Below are 22984 nucleotides of genomic sequence, written 5' to 3' on the forward strand. Positions count from 1 at the left end.
TGCATTACCTAATATTAATAAAATCCTATTTTTTATTGCAAATTTTTTTCTATTTCTTAAAAGTGATTTTTTTTTTGTTAAATTTTTATGTGTCAAATAGTTTATTTATTTTTCAACATTGTAAATGTTAATTTAATGCATCTTTGATTAATAAACCTATGAATTTCTCAACCTTTTCTTATGGAATAAAGCTATACAATTTAATAATTAATTTTTGCAATCAGCATTTTATTGTTTTAATATAAATGTCATAATTTTATATCTTTTATATCATTAATTTTAGTGTTTTTTTGCCATCTCAGGTGCTTGTAAATGAAGGTTGATTAGACCCCTAATTCAGCGTTCCGCCGCAGGGCTCTGCTGTAATTATTTTATCCTTATGATTATGCATTCTGAGTGCTGTTTTCCTTCACCTAGAAGAGCCACTTAATACACTGAGATTTTTCAAGTCAGATAAGTTCAAACAAAATAACGACAGCTGTTGCATCAATAAGCATTTAGAATAGATTTGTTGTTATGCCAAACCAACCGGAGTCACTCGAAGGTAAACAAAGACACTCGATGGCTTAATATTATAGCAGATCAATGTTAAAATGAAAGAAGAGCAAAGATTACAGGTTTGTAGAGGTTTGTAAACTACAGTCTGTGTGGCATTTAGATGCAAGAGCTGAATAATGGACTGGTGTTGAAGTATTTGGCCTGTTAACAGTTTTACAGAAATGTAAACATTTAAAAAATAGCAGACAGTGCATCGACTATTCAATTATTAAAATAAATAAATAAATAAATAAATACCGGAAGTGGCACATTTCACAGAAGAGAATCCATGAAATGCATCATATAGACTCTGATAAGGCTGCATTATAGACTAAACCCATTTTAAAAACATAAATAAACGTAATCTTGAATTCACAAGCGCTGCGATTCAGTTAAATACATATATTTGATTCATGTTTAAAATATGTGCGTCAGTTATTTACGTGTATGTACATGCGTCTATCACGATTTCAAAATAAAAGTTTAAACCCACACTCTGAGTTTACACGTTTTGATGTCCACATATTCATTAAATTACTGTGTCTATAACGTTTTTGTAGGAAAGATATGGCCAAATATTAAAGATCAAGTGGACGTTTGACTTAAATGTTTAGTCAATATTAAATAAGGATTAGATCGCAGTAAAGTGTAAAAACAATCAACAGGCCGTTGGCGTCCTCTGTAGGCTTTTGTTGTAATGCGTAATGTACATTAGCTCTATTGTTTAGAGTACATTATAAAACGGTTAGTTCCATTCCTCAATTCTGATTGGTCAGCAGCTGTGTCGTGTTCATGATACGGCACTGCTATGACCGCTTCACTCAACGGTTTTGTGTATCATTGAACCCCCTTAGCAACCACCCTTAGCAACGTAAACACAGCTGCAGCAGTTAGGGACTACTTTTTACAGCGGAAGGCAGTTAATGATTTTACTTTATGAAAACGTACAACTTAATATATATAAATTAATATATATTTTTGATTTTAATATTTTTATTGTGTGGTAACCGTTTTATAAAAGCAATAAGGTACTTGAGGCCGTGCTGTATCATGAATAAATCACGGCTGAAGGGGTTGCAGGCCTAACAACGCCCTTCAGCCGTGATTTATTCATGATACAGCACGGCCTCTCGTACCTTATTGCTTAATTATGTATTTCAACAGCTTTTCAGCAGTCTTTCTTTTGATTCTTTATTTTTTAAACTAATTATTGTGTCATTGCTAATATGTATTTTAATTTTTTAAAGGCTTTTCATCAATTTTAATTACAGCAAAAAAAAAAAAAAAAAAAAAAAAAAATATATATATATATTCATATATACATATACATACATATATATATATATATATATGTAAGGGATAATCAACGGTTTGCCGTGCGTTAAAGGATTTTAAACGACGTGGAGGCTAATAACCGCCCGACGCGAAGCGGAGGGTGGTTGCCTCCGCGAAGTGCATTTTAAATCCTTTAACGCATGGCAAGCCGTTGATTATCCCGCTTATTCCATGGTTATAGACAAATTAAAACTAGGATTGATATTTGCAGTGCAAAATTTGACTGAATGGATAAAAAAGACGGTTATTTTCGTCAGTTATGACACGCAGCTCTAGCATTCTGGCCGCTTCAAATCAAACTCAGAGATTAAATAGTCCGGTAAAATCACATTTATTTGAATGAAATATAGCATTTGTTTCAGTAGATTATCGATCGACCAAGAGAGTGTGAAGGCAAGAGAGATGACAGTCTCTCTCTACAAACAATTCATTCAAAAACAGCAGTTTTACCACCCCGTTGCTGAGGAATATAATGTAGCGATCTAGTATCTATGCTATTTTAATAAGGATCGCAGGCAAACGCTGACAAGAAGTTTATGTATGTGCGCAGCACAATGCGATCTCCGACCTCTCTCTCTCTCTCTCTCTCTCTCTCTCTCTCTCTCTGTGCTTTTGCGTGCATCAATTAAAGCAGCGCATTAATATAGAACGGTGATTAAACTGACTTGGAACTACCTGTGCATTAAACGGTTTTACTGCACACCTGCCAGCCAATCAGAATCCAGTATCCAGACATTCCATGGAATAAATATATATATATATAATTATAGGGCCCAATGAAATCCGTTTCATTTCCAAATTCAGGTTTATCCTTTTAATTTTCCTATACTTTGTTTTAATGGTACATATTTTGAATCAAAAAGCCTGCCCAATATACAGTACATATAAAATTGTAGGGCCCTATGAAATGCATTTTATTTCCAAATTCAGGTTTTTCCTTTTAATTTTTCTATACTCTGTTTTAATGGTTAAATTAATATAATAGCAATGAGACAATTATAATTAGTTTAAAAAATAAAGAATCAAAAGAATATTTATTTATTTATTTATAATTCTAGGGCCCTATGAAATCCGTTTTGTTTCCAAATTCAGGTTTTTCCTTTTAATTTTCCTATACTCTGTTTTAATGGTTAAATTAAATATTTTGAATCAAAAAGCCTGTCCAATTAATTGAGTTTTACAGTTTTATTTTTACCAAATTCTTTTTCATTACTTTTCTGGGTTCCAGTTTAATGGTTCCATTAAATTTTAATAATCAAAAGCATCTCCAATTAATTGATTTTATTAAAAAGAAAATATTGTTGCGTAAAATATTTTTTTTGAAATTTGGAAATTAGTCATGTAGTAGATTAATCGATTAATCGATAAATTAGTCAATAGATTTACTGATGTAAAAATAGTCATTAGTGGCAGACCTAATACATACTGTTTAGAAATTTGGGCATGTTTTTGACAGAAGTTGTGAAATATTATTTAAGTTTTAAAAAAATTGTTTTCTATTTGAATATAGTGTAAAATGTCATTTATTCCTGTGATCAAAGTAGAATTTTTAGCATCATTACTCCAGTGTTCAGTGTCAAATGATTCTTCAGAAATCATTCCGATATGCTGATTTGTGGCTCATTTCAGATTTTTATCATGTTGAAAACAGTTGTGCTGCTGAATATTTTTGTGGAAAATATGTAAATTTTTTCATGATTCAGAATAGAAAGCTCCTCTTTAGTAAAAGTGTAAATGTCTTTATTGTTGCTTTTGACAAATGTAACACATCCTTGCTAAGTAAAAATATTAATTTATTTAAAAAATTCCGACCCCAGACTTTTAAAAGCCATGCAGTGTAACAAACCAAAATCTGGTTGTTGATATCTAGTTTACTTGATGCACTGCAGCAGGAAGGTCGATTGCGAAAACTGGGTTCTGTATCCTGCTCTACAGGAAGTAAAGATCCTCTGCTCTCCAACAAATCCCAGCTGTCCTCATGGAAACCAGATATGGGATCCAAATGGGAGCAAATCTCTTAGTTTGCATTTGCACTGGAAACTGGCTCAGGAAATTGAGTTATACAGAGTGAATGAACAAATCATTGTCTGAGTCCCAGACAAAGCAAAGACACAATGTTGAAGACCAGTGAGTGAAACACAAACAAATTGAAGTTAACTTTATAAAACTGGACTCCACTGAACTTCTCTATAATAAATGAATACTGAAATACAGTACTTGTCAAAAGTATGGAAACATTACATTTTAAATGTTTTTAATGCTCATCAAGGTTGCATTTATATACTCTAAAATAGTAAACACACTAAAAATGTGAAATCATTATAATTCAAAATAACTCTTTTCTATGTGAATATATTTTAAAAATGTAATTTATATCTATGATCAAAGCTGATTTTTCAGCATCATTACACCAGTCTTTAGTGTCACATGATCCTTCAGAAGGATTTTAAGATGCTGATTTGCTGCTCAAGAAACATTATTTATTATTACCAATGTTGAAAACAGTTGTGCTGATTTATATTTAAGCAAAAACCATTATGTTTTATTAGAAATTAATGCTTTTATTATAATTAAGCAGCAAGTCAGCATATTAGAATGATTTCTGAAGGATCATGTGACACTGAAGACTGGAGTAATGATGCTGAAAATTCAGCTTTGCATCACAGGAATAAATTACATTTTAAAATCTAGTACAATAGAAAATGGTCATTTTAAATTGTAATAATATTTCACAATATTACTGTTTTTACTGTATTTTTGATCAAATAAATGCAGCCTTGGTGAGCAAAAGAGGCTTTATTAAAAACTTAAAACTTTTTGACTTTTGAAGTACTGGAGTAAAGAGTAGGATTAGTATGATTTAGTTAGGAAAAAAAGATTGATGTATATTAGTAAACAAATGCATTAAGCTAATTGACTTGTTTTCCTTCATTCATGATCAAATGCTTCATATTCAGATTATTCATCTTAAAGAAAACTAAATTATGCTTCATTTATTGTGATTTATGGCGGCATATGTTCAGTTGGAGGTTCTCTGTATCTGTGAGGCGTGTAGCGAGTGTCTTGCTGTGTAGTTGTCCGCTGACTGATGGGCTGCTTTGAGCGGTAACAAATGTCCAGTGTCTGATGCTCATTTGATGTGGAAGATGTTCGATGCGACTCATTAATCAAGTTAGGTTTTCAGGGTCTGAGTCAATGTTTTACAGAGAGCAGGTCAATTAAAGAAAAGCCTTCTGAAGGATCCCTGAACTCGATCCAGAAGCCTTGTTTGTTGTCTGATGAACATCAGTTTTTTATTTTATTTTGCAAATAGCATAGTGCAAGTCCATTGCAGAAGACATAGACCAAGTCCATGCATCACAACTTGGCATTGTCAAGCAGACAAATTTAATTTAATTTAATTTAATTTAATTTTTATTTTATTTTATTTTATTTTGCAAACAGCATAGTGCAAGTCCATATGCCATCATTTGTTGGTGTTGTCCATACATCATAATTTATTGGCATTGTCTAGCAGACAATATTTTAATTTAATTTAATTTAATTTTTAATTTTATTTTATTTATATGCCATCATTTGTTGGTGTTGTCTAATGTCAAAATTATTTTATTTCATTTTATTTTACTTTACTTTATTTCTAAAGACATATACCAAGTCCATACTTCATAATTTATTGCCATTGTCTAGCAGACAATATTTTTTTATTTTATATTTTTTAATTTTATTGCATTGCAAAAGATATAGACCAACTCCATACATCACAATTCACTGACATTGTCTAGCAGACAAAATTTTATTTTATTTTGCAAACAACATAGTGCAAGTCCATATGCCATCATTTGTTGGTGTTGTCTAACATCAAAATTATTTTATTTTATTTTATTTTACTTTATTTCAAAAGACATAGAACCAGTCCATACATCATAATTCATTGGCATTGTCTAGCAGACAATATTTTATTGCATTGCATTGCATTGCATTGCGTTGCATTGCAAAAGACATAGACCAAGTCCATACATATCAATTCACTGGCATTGTCTAGCAGACAAAATTTAATTTAGTTTAATTTTATTTTAAAAGACACAGACCAAGTCCATGCATAATTTGTTGGCATTATCTAACATAATTTATATATATATATTTTTTAGTGAAAAGGCATAGTGGAAGTCCATACATTATCATTTGTTGCTGCTGTCAAACAAAATATTATTTTATTTTATCAATGCATAACCTGACACTAGTAAATACACTTACAAAAGTGAGTCTATGATGTTGATAGATACTGTCTCATCTATTTATCTGCTTTGGTATTCTATAGAGCATATATTTAAAAAAAAAATGCTCCGGAAAACAGGAAGAGAGAGAGATGAGAACGAGACCGTTGGGTACATTTCAACATGCGCAGAGGTCTGATTAGCTTCTTGCAAAGTATCTTTCTCTTTCCACTAAGTAAACCCAGGAGGATTTGTGCGTAGCTGCTATTGGGCTTTAGACAAACCCTCTGGACAACCAAGTTCCAGAAAGTCTAATATACAAATCTACAGACCAAACACTGTAATATATCATTTTCCTATGGAGAAAATATGTGTAAGGACAAGTTTAACCTTCTTTTTTGTAAACTCAAGGCACTTTTTTGTATAAAACACATTTACAACAGTTCTTTCTGGTCCCTCAATACTGTTTTTGTGTCACACAATGTAGTAATTTTTTACTGTGGGTGAGAATGTTCTTGTTTAGACTTCAAATATGCGGTTTGTTAATAAAAATGATGTGTATTTGAAGAAAATTTGCTTCAACGTTTTAGGAGATGTCAGCTTCAGGGCATAAGCGGCCTTCCAGCTCTCATCAACCAGCCCAGAGCAGCCTTACCTCGAACAAATCTTGAATTTGCCGTTGGCTCTGATGTCTCTGTAGTGGTTAAACAAGATATAATTTGTTTTGGGTACATCTAACGGGCAGTCTTTGGTCTCATTGATCTATTTTTTGTTTCAGAGCAAATAGTTTTGGCTTAGGGCATCTAAATCTCATCATGTTATTTTTTATGTAAATTTAATTATGTATATCAGAGTGCTGCCTTTTTACTTTTGACTGAATTGCCTAGTGACTTTAATGATGGCTGTTGTTGTTTATTTAAATTTATTGTACAATAAATAATATGTTATAAGTAATAGTAGTATTTAATAGTAGTATTTAGTATTGGGTAATGGTATGTGTTTTTTGGTATGGAGAATTTAGTTACTTTTTCCGCCATTAGATGGTGATAAGACACTGTTCTAGTGATTGAGTCAGCAGTAAAGACTTATATTGAAAGAGACTGAAACTGAGGTGTGAACAAGGAAATTATTTTTATTTTGAACCACAGCCACAGCCAAAAAACGAACTGAGCAGCACTGTTATGAGAAATCACCCATAATAGATGAAAGGATAGTACGACAAAGATATCGTTTTTTTTTTCAGTGGACAGTGAAACTACTGTTATATATGAATACAGGGTTTTCACTTATGTCACGATTTGGTCATTTACCCCGATGTGCTACCATATTGGTAATACTCGGATGTAAACAACACCATGGATTGCATAGTTAATGTACTACTGAAAATGTTGTTCTGCTAATTTATGCTGTCTAAATCACTGAAAAAATGGGCAGACGTTGCTAAATCACATAGAGGAGGACTTAGTGAGCAGAAAATTAAATTAAATTAAATTCAAGTTTATTTGTATAGCACTTTTCACGATGCAAATTGTTGCAAAGCAGCTGTACAAAAATCTAGGCTACTACAATATATTTAGTAGCTTATTAGTGGTGACTACTGTATGTCAAGTCGATGTACATATGGTATAAATGTTAATGTCAGTAAAATCAGTAATGGTGTAATCAAACAGATGATGAACACTAATAGTAATGATTATGTGTTGCAATCAAACTTGTAGAAAAATTGTGTAGTGCTGTATGTTGTTTCGGGACTGGCATCATCTAATGTCCTCTGAGGGGTTTTCATTATCTCTTCTCGGGTATTCTGAATCTTAGACTTAATCTTGTGTACTTCCTAGTTACCACGGGATGGAAATCCCATGGCAGAAACATGCCAAGGGTGTAATATTTTGACGAATTAAAGTTAATAGGTGGTAAAGATACGTACAAGCAGTGTTAATTGAAATGGTAGCCTAATATTTCACCTACCTGACTGGAAATGATACGAATGATTCTTGCCCTGGAAATTCTGGTTCAGTTCGGCCAACTTTTTGCAGGCTGTAGCACTCAATATCAAAAAATGCGCATTTTCAGCAGAAATAATTAGCAAAATATGCAAGTTTCATTAGCTGATTGATAATGCTCCGTAAAAACACTCCATATGAGATTGAGCTGAAGAATGAATGCTGTATCAGATGCAGGGAATCATACCCAGTCAGTACATCTCTCAGAGGTTTTGGACTTACGTCACATTTTGGTCATTTACCTGGATGCTTGTCTGTATTGGTTATACTTAGATGTAAACAACAGCATGGATTGCATAGTTAATGTACTACTGAATACATTGTTCTACTAATTTATGCTGTCTAAACCACAGAAAAAACGTGTGGAAGCTGCTAAATCATATAGAGAAGGACCTAGTAAGCAGGAAAGGGCACAATATTTTGACAAACTAAAGTTAATAGGTGGTAAAGATATGTACAAGCAGTATTAATTGAAATAGTAGCGCAATATTTCACGTACCTGACCAGAAATTATACGAACAATCATGAATGTTGTCAAGATTTTTGCCCTGGGAATCCTGGTTCAGTTTGGCCAACCACAAATGCTTTATTTATTTATTTATTTATTTTTTCACTTTTTGCACTCTTCTCCTTGATTTGTTATCACTTTTGGCAGTCTGTATGTTTTTCTTGGTCTGACCGATTAGTACAGCCCAAAACATAACAATAATTGACCATTGTCAGCAGAATTAATTAACAAAATATGTAAGTTTCATTAGCTGATTGATGACGCTCTGTAAAAACACCGTATATGAGATTGAGCTGAAGAATGAATGCTGTATCAGATGCAGGCAATCACTCGCTCAGTACATCTCTCTCTCATAATAGACCTAATAATTCACCTACCTGGCCGGAAATGATACGAACAATTATGAATTTTGTTAAGATTCTTGAACTGGAAATCCTGGTTCAGTTTGGCCAACCACAAATGCTTTTCTTTGCACTTTTTGCACTCTTCTCCTTGATTTGTTATAAGTTTTGGCAGTCTGTTATTCCTGTTCTGACCGATCTGATCAGCTCAAAACATGACAATAATTGACCATTGTCAGCAGAAATAATTAGCAAAATATGCAAGTTTCATTGGCTGATTGATGACGCTCTGTAAAAACACACTATATGAGATTGAGCTGAAGAATGAATGCCGTATCAGAGGCAGGCAATAACACTCACTCAGAACATCTCTCTCATAATATTCTACTACACATAATACAGTGAGCTTTTAATGCAGTATTACAATAAGCTTTCAATGAAAGTAACATTTTTAATTAGTAACATAGGATTTGACTCCTGGTAAAAACTTGAGATTTTAACCTATGGTGGAAGTAGTTCTGTACAAAAAAGAATGTGGAAATTTCGATGCCGAAACGGATTAGCTAATGTTTTTAAAAACATTGTAAATAATAATTTTTCATTTTTTTATAGGGAAGTATGTTTTGTGTTTGGGTCTCTGGTGGAACTAAACAGAACTGCAAAAATAATCACTGATGTTGTGTTGTTATTCTCCCCTCGCAGATCTTCCATATGACGTATGACCTGGCGAGCGCAGTGATGCGGATTATTAATTTGATAGCGATGATGCTGTTGCTGTGCCACTGGGACGGGTGCCTGCAGTTTCTGGTGCCCATGCTGCAAGACTTCCCCTCAGACAGTTGGGTCTCCCTCAACAAGATGGTGGTATGTTTGTAACTTTCCATTTTAATAAATTTTCACGAATGCACCTTTGCACTTACAATAGACTGCAGGGAATGAGACAGTCTGCCACGCCAACTCAGCATGTGCCACAAAACAATACAGCACCCCACAATACTGATATTAAGAAAACTAGTTCACAGAGCCAATACCCAAGTGGGGTAATTGAATTGAATGAAATTGAATTCTATCAAACAGAATCTATTTGCTGATATTACCTGATTCTTACCGACTTGCTAAATTAAGGTTCCCAGTTGGTGTCTGTTGGATTCATATGTTGTCTGCAACATCTAATAATGTTTATCTAGTTGTAATGAAATTGATCTACAAGATACACAAGAAGTGCTTTAATAGCTCAGGATATGTAGTGTTTTCAGTTTTTGTTTTAAGTAGTTCAGAGTATAGAAATATATTTCAACTCAGATCATTTGATGAGACATTGATCTCTTTTGAAACTCTAGAGGAGATACGTGTGAGATTACTATTCTTTATAATTTTAGAAATGTTGTTTGCGATGCAGTGTATCTTTGCAAAATGAGCAATGTTTGAGACATTGTTGAGACATTGTCTTCTGAAACTCTAGCGGAGACACATGTGAGATTGCTGGAGTTCTCAATTTAATCTCGTTGTCAGGGAGAAATTCTACAGTCTTATGCTCAAGATACAAGTATCTGGAAATCTGAGCACAGTTTGACATATTGTTGAGATCCCTTCTGAAACTTTAGAGTGGACATGTGAGATATCTTAAGTTTTTTTTTCAGGAGAAACATCTGAGGAGCAGGAGACTTCAGAAAAGTCTTAATTTGTTTTCCATTTAATATCATTGTTATATAGAAGAAACCACTGAGATGTTTCAGATATTTCGTTGTTATGTTTAAGATACAATGTATTTAGACTTTTATGCACAGTTTGAGATATTGTTAAGATTTTATTTTAAATTCTAGTGGAGACATACTAGGGTCTTTTTCTCAGGAGAAACATCTTAGAAGGAGGAGACTTCAGAAAAGTCTCAATTTATTCTCCGTATAATATCACTGTTATCTAGGAGAAACAATGGAGTTATTTGAGATTACAATTTTTCGATATTATGTTTGAGATGTATTTTTGCAAATCTGAGCACAGTGTGAGATATTGTTGAGATCTTTTCTTAAACTAGAGGAGACACGTGAGATTACTGAGTCGTCGAGATTACTAAAACATCTAAGAAGCAGGAGATTCTCTATTTGTTCTCCATTTAATCAAATTATTGTCTAGGTTTCTGAGATATTAATATTTTATGTTTGAGGTACAAAGTATCTGAATATCTGAGCACAGTCTAAGACATTGTTGAGATCCCTTCTGAAACTGCAGAGGGGACATGTGAGATATCTTAAGTCTTTTTCTCAGGAGAAACATCTGAGAAGCTGGAGGCTCAGTTTGTTTAATATATTACAATTTTTACATATTATGTTTGAGAAAATTCTTATCCGTGTTTAAGACATTGTTGAGATATCATTTGAAACTCTAGTGGAGATAGATGTGAAATTTATTTCTCAAGAGAAACATCTAAAAAGCTAGAGGCTCATTGCTCAAGTAAATAAGATATCAAATACAGCTCATTTGTGACAGACAGTGAGGACTTCATCAGAGTCTCATCTTATTTAAGTGATTTTCCCAGGTTTCTGTGGTTTTCCCAGTCTTTTGTCTTCTTTCACTGAGTACCTCTAGTTCATACATCATCTCTCTATTGAAGTGTGATGAAACTGTGAGTAAGTGTGTGTTGTTGCCCGGCTCTGGGCTGTTTGGTGGGTGAGATGAGACGGGGTGATGGCAGTGGAGATAAAAGTGTGTGTGTGTGTGTGTGTGTGTGTGTGTGTGTGTATGTGTGTAAACGTTAAAGTTTAGAGATGTGCCAAAGCAGCTGTGCTCTTTGTACATCTCTCAAACAGACATGAAAGAACATGTTTAGAGGCCCAGACACCACACACACTCACACACAGACACACACACCCTGATATGAAAAAACATTTGGATAGCTCATGCGAAAATGAAAATTCAGCTGTTATTTATTCACTCTTATGTCGCATGCTTTTTTGTCACACAACAGCCAATCTTAAAGGGTTCAGCTGCTTAAAGAGCATGTGCTGTAAGTGATGTTTGTCAACTTTGCTAACTAATCTCTTCACCCACATGTTCTCCCTCCAAAATCCCCTGCAAAGACATGACAGCAAATCCGATATCAGCAAACCTGAATGTGCAAGGTGATTGACAACAGGTTTTCTGTCACAAAGAGTTACTGTATTTCTTAGGACAAGTGTTTCAGTGAAATCTGACAGGTTGGAGAGACATTTTACAGTTTTTTTTATTAGATACAGAAGTTTTAAAGTCATCATAAAATGTCTGTGTTGTTATATTACTTTCATAATAAGACATTTTCAAATAAAGCTGAATATTTAATGTGAAGAAAATAAGGACTTTTTTAGGACTTTATGTTGCACATTGAAAATTGTCTATAAAAGCTGAGTTTAAAAATAGGAGTTTAAAGGAGTTTAAAATAGCAAGACATGAATACATTATTATTTTGAAACTGACAGATTCAAATTTTTTTTGCATTAATGTGCATTGATGAATCATTCACTATAAAGAAGGCTTTCCATTATTTCTGACATTTGCAACAGAAAGTCACATATTTACCATTGAAAAATTATGACTAAATAATGATTTGACACTCTTAGCAAAAACAATGGGATGCTACTCTTTGAAAAATACTAATATATAAACTTTAGGTATCAATATGTACATTTAAAGTTCTAATATGCACCTGTAAGGTACTAATATGTGACCCTGGACCACAAAACCAGTAATTTTCCAGTAAGTTGCACAGGTATATTTGTAGCAATAGCCAACAATACATTGTATGGGTCAAAATGATTGATTTTTCTTTTATGTCAAAAATCATTAGGATATTAAGTAAATATATATATATATGTGTGTGTGTGTGTGTATATGTGTGTATATATATATATATATATATATATATATATATATATATATATATATATATGTGACCCTGGACCACAAAACCAGTCATAAGGTTAAATTTGACAATCAGATTTATACATCATATGAAAGCTCAATAAATAAGCTTTCTATTGATGTATGGTTTGTTAGGATAGGACAATATTTGGCCGAGATACATCTATTTGAAATCAGAAATCTGAGGATGCAAAAAAATCAAAAAGACTGAGAAAATCACCTTTAAAGTTGTACAAATTAGGTTCTTAACAATGCATATTACAAATCAAAAATTACATTTTGATATGTTTACAGTAGGAATTTTACAAAAAATCTTCATGGAACATGAACTTTACTTAATTTCTTAATGATTTTTGGCATAAAAGAAAAATCAAAAATTTTGACCCATGCAATGTATTTTTGGCTATTGCTACAAATATACCCCAGCGACTTAAGACTGGTTTTGTGGTGAAAAGTGCAAAAAAAATCAAAAAATCAAAAAAAATCAAAATATTGAGAAAATCGCCTTTGAAGATGTATTACTAATCAAAAAATATTATTTGGTATATATATATATATATATATATATATATATATATATATATATATATATATATACCAAATAATATTTTTTGATTAGTAATACATCTTCAAAGGCGATTTTCTCAATATTTTGATTTTTTTTGCACTTTTCAAATAGTTGTATCTTGGGCCAAATATATATCTGTCCCAACTTTAACTTTTAAGTTTTAGATGATGTTTAAATCTCAGTTTCAGAAAATTGACCCTTATGTCTGGTTTTGTGGTCCATGATTGCATATGTAACTATTTTGGAGTAAACAAGATTTTAGCTTTTTGCTTTTGTACCAGTGATAGCTTTGTAACTTCTTTCTAAGAGTGTATGAAAATGAATATAAAAAAGTTGCACACTCTAATATTTCATTGGACTGCATTTGGCAACCTTAAAACTTTTATTTCCATCAAAAAATTGCTTTCGTTTTTGGTTGAAATCTTGTATTGACAGTACAAGAACAAGTACAAGTTACACATGTGGACAAACTTGTTGGTACCCTTTGGCTAGATGTTCCTGTGACTACAGTTGCACATATTATTCAGAAATTTAAGATCCATGGGACTGTAGCCAACCTCCCTGGACGTGGCCGCAGGAGGAAAATTGATGACAAATCAAAGAGACGGATGATTCGAATGGTAACAAAAGAGTCCAGAAAGACTTCTAAAGAGATCCAAGGTGAACTTTATGATCAAGGAACATCAGTGTCAGATCGCACCATCCGTCGTTGTTTGAGCCAAAGTGGACTACATGGGAGACGACCAAGGAGGACACCATTGTTGAAAACAAATCATAAAAAAGCCAGACTGGAATATGCCAAACTACATGTTGACAAGCCACAAAGCTTCTGGGAGAATGTCCTATGGACAGATGAGACAAAAATTTAACTTTTTGCCAAGGCACATCAGCTATATGTTCACAGATGGAAAAATGAAGCATATCAAGAAAAGAACACTCTCCCTACTGTGAAACATGGAGGAGGCTCTGTTATGTTCTGGGGCTGCTTTGCTGCATCTGGCACAGGGTTTCTTGAATCTGTGCAGGGTACAATGAAATCTCAAGACTATCAAGGGATTCTAGAGAGAAATGTGCTGGCCAGTGTCAGAAAGCTTGGTCTCAGTCACAGGTCATGGGTCTTGCAACAGGACAACGACCTGTAACACAGCTAAAACACCCAAGAATGGCTAAGAGGAAAACTTTGGACTAGTCTAAAGTGGCCTTCTATGAGCCCTGACCTAAATCCTATTGAGCATCTTTGGAAGGAGCTGAAACATCAGGAATCAGGAAAAGGCATCCTTCAAACTGGAAACAGCTGGAGCAGTTTGCTCATGAGGAGTGGGCCAAAATACCTGCTGAGAGGTGCAGAAGTCTCATTGACAGTTACAGGAATTGTTTGATTGCAGTGATTGCCTCAAAAGGTTGTGCAACAAAATATTAAGTTAGGGGTACCATCATTTTTGTCTAGGCCTGTTTCATGAGTTTATTTTTTTTTAATAATTCCATTGAAGCATGGTTGAAAAGCAATGTCTGACTTTCATTGGTTAACTTTCATAGAATTTTTATTTATTATTACTGTTGTCAGATTAAAGTTATTGCTGTGACCATTGTGAGTTTTTCTTTCATTCACCGAAGAGTACCAACAATTTTGTGCACGCGTGTAAAGTCAGGATGTTGCATGCTTAGTTAATATGCTGTTTAATTAAGGTAATGTGTTTGTTACATTGATAAAAGATAAAAATACTGGTCACTTTAAGAGTTAAGAAATGTTTACGCAAGTGACGTTGACGTTGGAATGTTTTTACGCAGTTCAGGGTTGCAAGCCTGAGTGTCAGGCAGTTCAGTGAGTTTAAGAAGAACAATAAAAGAGTTGAAAGAAGTTCAAGTGCGAGTCCTCTTTTCAGATACAACACAGGAGTCTGGTGTTCAATTCATGTGTGTAAATGGCATGCTTTTTAAGAAATAAATCAGTTATGGTTAAAAGAATTGTTGCCAAACTTATAGCATTTCAGAAACGTATTAAGTTGCAAAAGGTCAAATATGTCAACTCATCCCAACCTCAAATGTGACCCTGGACCACAAAACCAGTCTTAAGTCGCTGGGGTATATTTGTAGAAATAGCCAAAAATACATTGTTTGGGTCAAAATTATTGATTTTTCTTTTATGTCAAAAATCATTAGGAAATTAAGTAAAGATCATGTTCCATGAAGATTTTTTGTAAAATCCTACTGTAAACCTATCAAAATGTAATTTTTGATTAGTAATATGCATTGCTAAGAACTTAATTTGGAAAACTTTAAAGGTGATTTTCTCAGTATTTTGATTTTTTGCACCCTTAGATTTCAGATTTTCAAATAGATGTATCTCGGCTAAATATTGCCCTATCCTAACAAACATACATCAATAGAAAGCTTATTTATTGAGCTTTCATATGATGTATATATCTCAGTTCTGTAAAATTTGACCTTATGACTGGTTTTGTGGTCCAGGGTCACAAATCAGATCTTAAAATTCATCATCTGCACTCTCCATTGAAATGAATAACTTCTGGTCTAATACTCTGGACTATATTTACTTTTTGTAGTATTACTGATGTGATGCTAATATCAGTTTGTTTGATGTGTTGCACAGAGTTGTGTGAAGGAGATTTTCAAATAGCTGTATCTCAGCCAAATATTGTCCTATCCTTACAAACCATACATCAATGGAAAGCTTATTTATTTAGCTTTTATGTATACATCTAAATTTCTGATGTGTAAGTCTCGATTTTAAAAACATTGACCCTTGTGACTGGTTTTGTGGTCCAGGGTCACATATTTCTTCCATTATATGACATTTCCCAATGAAACAGGATATTTAATGTGAAGAAAATAAGATAGTGCTCGATGTTACACATTGGGAATTGTCTTTATAAAAGCTGAGTTTAAAATGATGTATACATTTCTATTTCAGAAAATTGACCCATATGATAGTTTTGTGGTCCATAGTCACATATGTACTATTTTGGAGTACAAAAGATTACAGCTTTTTGTACCAGTGATAGCTTTGGACCTTCTTTCTGAGTCTATGAAAATGAATATAAAAGTTGCACACTCTAATATTTTGTTGGACTGCCTTTAGCATTGAGTTTAGTATTTAATGTGACTTGACAACCTTAAACCTTAAAACTTATATTGCCATCAAGAGTTGCATTAGGTTTTGGTTGAAATCTTACTGCAGTGAAAAGAGTTGAACAACTCTGTGAAATCTATTCCTGCACATCCCAAAGTCTTTCAAAGAGAAAGGCAGGAGTCTGGTGGCCAATTCATGTGTGAAAAAATAAAAAGCTAATGCAATGCATCATTTATGGTTAAAGGAATTGCCAAACATAAAGTATGCCATATAGTGGATCAAATATTTCAACTCTGATGAGGTCTTACATTTCATCTCCTCCACTCTATGTTGAAATGAATGACTTCTGGTCTTATATTCTGGACTAAATTTACATTTTATAGTATTGATGTGATGCTGATAACAGTTGCATAGAGTTGTGTAACGGAGACGATCGCTGTTGTTTTTGCTCAGTCTCTGTGGATACAGAAGGTTCATGATGAGGTCACACATGACATTAAGGTCACCGTCCCTCTGGAGATCAGAGAACAAGGGAAAGATAGAGAGAATGTGAGATGGCAGTGAGGGCAGAAAGAGAGGAGAATTACATAAACAGATGCAGGAGGAAAGAGAAGGAGAGCAAGAACTGGGTCTGTCACAATTTTTACATAATCACCTGATTGCAATTATTTGATCTAATTGCGGTTGTTTGAGATAAGCACAGTCGCTGTGCACTTCAGTTTAATAACATCCTGACCTACAAATAAGGGTATTTTTATTGGTCATTGCTCTTATATGCCTACTACTTTTTTTTTAAAGAAAGCAATACTTTAATTTAGAAATGATATGTTAAATTGTCATTGTGAAAAATGACATTTATAATGTTACAACATATTTCTGTTTTAAATAAATCCTGTTATTTTGAACTATTTATTCATGAAAGAATTATTAAAAAATATGATTTCCTCAGAAATATGAAGCAGCATAACTGTTTTCAACATAGAAGAAATATTTATTGAGCAGCAAATCAGCATATTATAATGACTTCTGAAGGATCATGTGATGCTAAAGAGTGGAGTAATAATGCTGAAAATTCAGCTTTGCATCACAGGAATAAATTACATTTTAGCATATATTCAAATGGAAAAGTTATTTTAAATTGTAATAATATTTCACAATTTTGCTGTTTTTACTGTATTTTTAATCAAATAAATGAATAGCTAATGCTGATTATTTTTAAGTGTTTTAAAAGAATATATTACTGATTTTCTAAACTCATCAACAAAAATTCTGTAACTAAAATAAATAATTACATTAAAATCAGTTTTGATCACACAAATAAATTACATTTTAGCATATATTCAAATAGAAAACTGTTATTTTAAATTGTAATATTATTTCACAATTTTGCAGGTTTTACTGTATTTTTAATCAAATAAATCAATAGCTAATGCTGATTATTTTAAAATTTAAAAAAAAAAATACATATTACAGATTTTTCTAAACACATCAACAAAAATCCAGTAACTAAAAAAAATTATAATTGCATTAAGATCATTTTCAAAATGAAAAAGGCACTTTACATTAAATGACCTTTATGAGTTTAAAATATTCTGATTCATGTCATTCTGTGTAATATTTCGTGAAAAAAATTAATTGTCAGCATATTAGAGTGATTTTCTGAAGAATGTGAGACTTAAGACTGAAGTTATGATGCTGAAAATTCGGCTTTAATTGCAGAAATAAATTACATTTTAAAATATATCAAAATAAAAAACAGTTATTTTAAATTGTAATTATATTTTACAATTTTGCTGTTTTTACAGTATGTTTAATCAAATAAATGATTAGCTAATGCGGATTATTTTAAAGTGTTTTTAAAAGTACAAATTACTGATTTTTCTAAACACAACAACAAAAATCCAGTAACTAAAAAGAAAATTGCATTAAGATAATTTTTAAAATGAAAAAAGCACTTTTACATTAAAATAATATATTACAGATTTTCTAAATGCATCAACAAAAATCTAGCATCTAGAATAAATACTTACATTGAAAATTACTTTCAAAATGGAAAAGGCACCGTTTCATTAAATGACCTTTATGAATGTAAAATATTCTTATTCATGTCATTCTGTGTAATATTTAGTGAAAAAAATCAGTGTAAATAAGGCTCAAGGTCTGTGGGAGTTAAGCTTACGCTGTAATAGATATGAGCAAATAAGACATACATGAACCATAGTTATTTGTGTAACATTTAAATGCCAGCCAAAACTGAATAATTGTGACAGTCCTATCTGAATCTGTCAGGAAAAAAGAACATGTTGCTGATGACGATGAAAATAAAGGACGCAAATAAAATGGAAAGAGGAAGCTGGCATAGATGCAGGCTTCGGCCTCTGGAGAGCTTCTACGCTGAGTGCTTGACATCTCGTATCATTAGTGTGCGCATACAGAAACAGACCATCCATCTTCAGTAAACGCACACTAAAGGACGTCATTGATCTTACTGGAACCGCACACGCACATGCTGGACTTCTGGGAGCGTGTTAAGGCATTAACATTTTTTGGCAGTCGTTGACATCTGTGTTTACAACACAGATTATGATCGATAGATCAGCATTTGAACAGTTCCTAAAACCCTAAATACAGTTTATAAGGTAATAAATGTGAGGTTCCGCAGTTACATGTAGCAAACAGCAGGGAATGAGATCAGTGTATGGAAAAACTTTTGAATTATTGTTCTTATGTGAATTATTATCATCCTTGCTTCTTCTCAGGGAGGTTTATGATATTGGTGATAAATCAAAGCATGCCGTGGCAACTGAGCTGTACGTGCAGTGAATCATCTGTAAACAAACTGCTGTGTGCGTGTGTGTGTGTGTGTGTGTTGCTCAGTGCTAACATAAATTTATTAGGATAGCAGGAAGTCGAGGATACACTAACATCAGTAGACATACAGCTGGAGGGTTTAAACATACACATAAAGAATATTCAGAGATACAGAACATGCAATTGTGTGTGTGTGTGTGTGTGTGTGTGTATACATTTTATATTATTGCTCAGAACAAGCAATAATGTGTGTGTATCCTGGACGAACCCCCATTTGTTTAATACAAATGGGGGCTCGTCCGGGATACACACAACAATGTGTGCAATAATGTGTGTCCCGGACGAGCCCGCTTCTGTATTTGTATATCATATATATATATATATATATATATATATATATATATATATATATATATATATATATATCAATAAGAAAATGCAGAAAAAACTGTAATATTGTGAAATATTATTTAAAATTAAAATAAATTTATTCCTGTGATACTAAGCTTTTTTTCAGCATCATTACTCCAGTCTTCAGTGTCACATGATCCTTCAGAAATCATTCTAATGTGCTGATTTATTGTCAATGTTGAAAACAATTGTGCTGCTTAATATGTTTTTGGAACCTATGATACTTTTTTCAGGATTCTTTGATCAATAAAAGGTTAAAAAGAACAGTGTTTATTTAAAATAGAAAAAAATTCGGTAACACTTTAGAATAGGTAACACCTATTAACTATTAACTACGACTTTTCCCTCAATAAATTCCTAATTTGCTGCTTATTAATAGTTAGTAAAGTAGTTGTTAGGTTTAGGTATTGGCTAGGATTAGGGATGTAGAATAAGGCATTAATATGTGCTTAATTAGTACTAATAAATGGCCAATATTCTAGTAATATTCATGCTAATAAGTCGTAGTTAATAGTTAATAGGTGTTACCTATTCTAAAGTATTACCGTGCTTAACACACTTTAATTGTAGTCCAACTAAAGATATAATTGATTTGTATATTTGATTGTGCTAAAGTGGAATTATTGCAAGTATACTTTAGATACACTTTAAATAAAGAAATGTGCATTGTGCACAATTAGTACTCCATGTAAAGTTTAATTACAATTTTACATCAGTAACTCACAAGCAATATGTCAGTAAATATGTTAATAGACTTCAACTATACTTGGTGTACAATAAATGCATTTAAATCTATTACTTTGTTACTAGGGTTTATTGTCACATTTGATCAATTTAATGCATTTCTCCCTAAAAAAAAGTTGTTAATAAGTGTTAATTTCTTAAAAAAAGAAAAGAAAGTCTTTCTGACTCCAGATTAAATGCGGTCAGTTTTCCTGTAGTGTGACTGGAGTATATAAACTCTGTTTTTGTTGTTGTGTGTGTGCATGTTTGGACTCAAATGTGTAAGTGGATTAAACACAGTATGTTACTTCACTCCCTCCGACGAAAACCCTCCAGAGACACAAAGTTGCTCTCAATCCTCTCGCCATACATGCCTTTATTCCTCCTGGGAAAAGCATGCTGCTAACATGGACCTGGAGGAGTTTCTGAGCTCTCACATTATGGGCAGCTTCCCAGAATACATTTTAATCAAGGCTGACTGCTCCTTGCTCCAAAATGTGTTATTTGTAATGCCATAATATAGTACAATTTTGTTTACTACATAATTGGTGCAGTAAACATGAAAATTAAAATGGGTACTTTACTTTTCCTGTTCATATAGTAAATAATTAATCAATGCAGATAAAAAAGTAATGCTCAGTAATGTAATGTAAAAGTAATGAAGAATGTTTCATTCTGACTTTGCAAAATTGATCACAGGTTTTCTTTTGATAGTACTACGTATACGTATTCATATATTTCATATATTTCATATATTTTACCCTGGTGTTTTCACCTATATATTAATCTGTGTGACCTTTCAAAACGCCTGTCAGAAGGAAAAAACACAAATTTAATCTCATTTTTTTCCTCCTAAACACCAGTGAATTTAAATAGAGGTTTTATGCTGAAATCTTACGCTTTTCAGATGTGATTTCACATGATTTTCCTCTAGTTTCCTGTAGAGTTTCAGAAAATATATCAACAATGTTTCACACATGTGCAAAGGGTAGCCTTCTTATGTTTCAAGTCATAAATCAAAAGTCATTAATCTCAAACAACTTTCATCAAATGATCTAGCTGCTTTCTGCATGCATTTTATATACTTCTATACTGTTCATGCATGACAACTCTTAACTCATTTGTGTCTAATTATATTTATTATTAAGAATTTTAAGAGAAACAACTGAGAAAAAGCTGATACCTCATTAAAACATCTCTAAGCATTAAAAAAAGCCTGCATTGAGCAATAACATTATCCTCTAAACAGTAAAGTACTGCAGTGATGACGTGTGTTTGAAGTTCATTACACAGTGATTTCCTCCACAAACCACAATAAGACTTTTTCATTGATTTTTGGATTATTGCGAAAAATAAGCTCGGTCAGCAACAAAAGTCTTCAGAAATGAACACTTTTATGAATTTTGAAGCCTAAAAACAATTGGCAGAAGGTTATAATTTATACAACTGTACCACCATTAATCGTTAACTCTTTCTCTTTATAAACACAACAAGGCTGTGAAGGCAGCTATTGAGTAGATGAGTTTAGCTTATTGGACATTTAATGTCTCCGACAACCTCTGTAGTCCCATTTAGACACTTGTTAGCAACTGCCTTAAAGTGTGTATTACTGATGTATTTTATGTTGTAGGAAAAAACTTATCCTGAGCTTAAGGCACGTACAATTACATTTTTGTATTTTTGCATATATTATATTATATTATATTATATTATATTTATTTTGTATTTATTTTATTATTTTATTCTATTGCAAAATGTATATTTCAGAGTTAGTATTAGTCTAAATAATTTTTCGATTTTTAATTTTTAATTTTTTTTATCTAATTTAATTTAATTTAATTTAATTTAATTTAATTTAATTTAATTTAATTTAATTTAATTTAATTTAATTTATTTATTTATTTTATATATATATTTTTTAATGTATTTTTTTCTCCAAAAGGTGTATTTCAGAGTTCGGATTAGTCTTTTAGGATTTTTTTGTTTTTGGTTCATTTATGTTATTTTATATTAAATTATATTATTCATTTTTATTATTCTGTTCTATTCTATTCTATTCTATTCTATTCTATTCTATTCTATTCTATTCTATTCTATTCTATTCCAAAAGGTGTATTTTAGACTTTGGATTAGTCTAGTTAATTTTTCTATTTTCTATTTTTTTTTTTTCTGTATTATTGTTACGGATCAGCCAGGATTAGTCAGACAATCACAGATCACCGTCACCTGAATCCAATCAGCCACGCACCTGCACTCTATAACTCAAGCACTATAAGAGCCCTCGCGACACACCGCTCATGGTCCAGGCTCGTTAATTCGAAAGCGGACTCTTCGTGTGACTTCAACCTGCTCACGAAAACCTTACCCTGCATCTTGATTATCCTGTCACCGTCCTCCGATCTTCGTTCCTGCAACAAGAGAAATTCTACTCAGTCTACCGATCCGCTCATTCAAGTATCACTATTCATCTGGACTGCCAAACTTACCCGGTTCTGCACGCCATCATCTTCACTGCTCTGCTGATTATTAAATAAACCTTGTATTCACC

General features: G+C 32.5%; 1 protein-coding gene across 1 annotated transcript in view; it reads left to right on the forward strand.

The window, feature by feature from the left end:
• Positions 1–22984, forward strand: part of LOC141343845 (potassium/sodium hyperpolarization-activated cyclic nucleotide-gated channel 2-like) — an 86979-nt gene that overhangs the window by 14406 nt on the left and 49589 nt on the right. Inside the window, exon 3 of the mRNA XM_073848507.1 lies at positions 9641–9802. Within this exon, the coding sequence (XP_073704608.1) occupies positions 9641–9802 (162 nt within the window). The remainder of the gene's footprint in view (positions 1–9640; positions 9803–22984) is intronic.

Source organism: Garra rufa, chromosome 10 (assembly GCF_049309525.1).
Source record: "Garra rufa chromosome 10, GarRuf1.0, whole genome shotgun sequence".
Classification (NCBI taxonomy): Eukaryota; Metazoa; Chordata; class Actinopteri; order Cypriniformes; family Cyprinidae; genus Garra; species Garra rufa.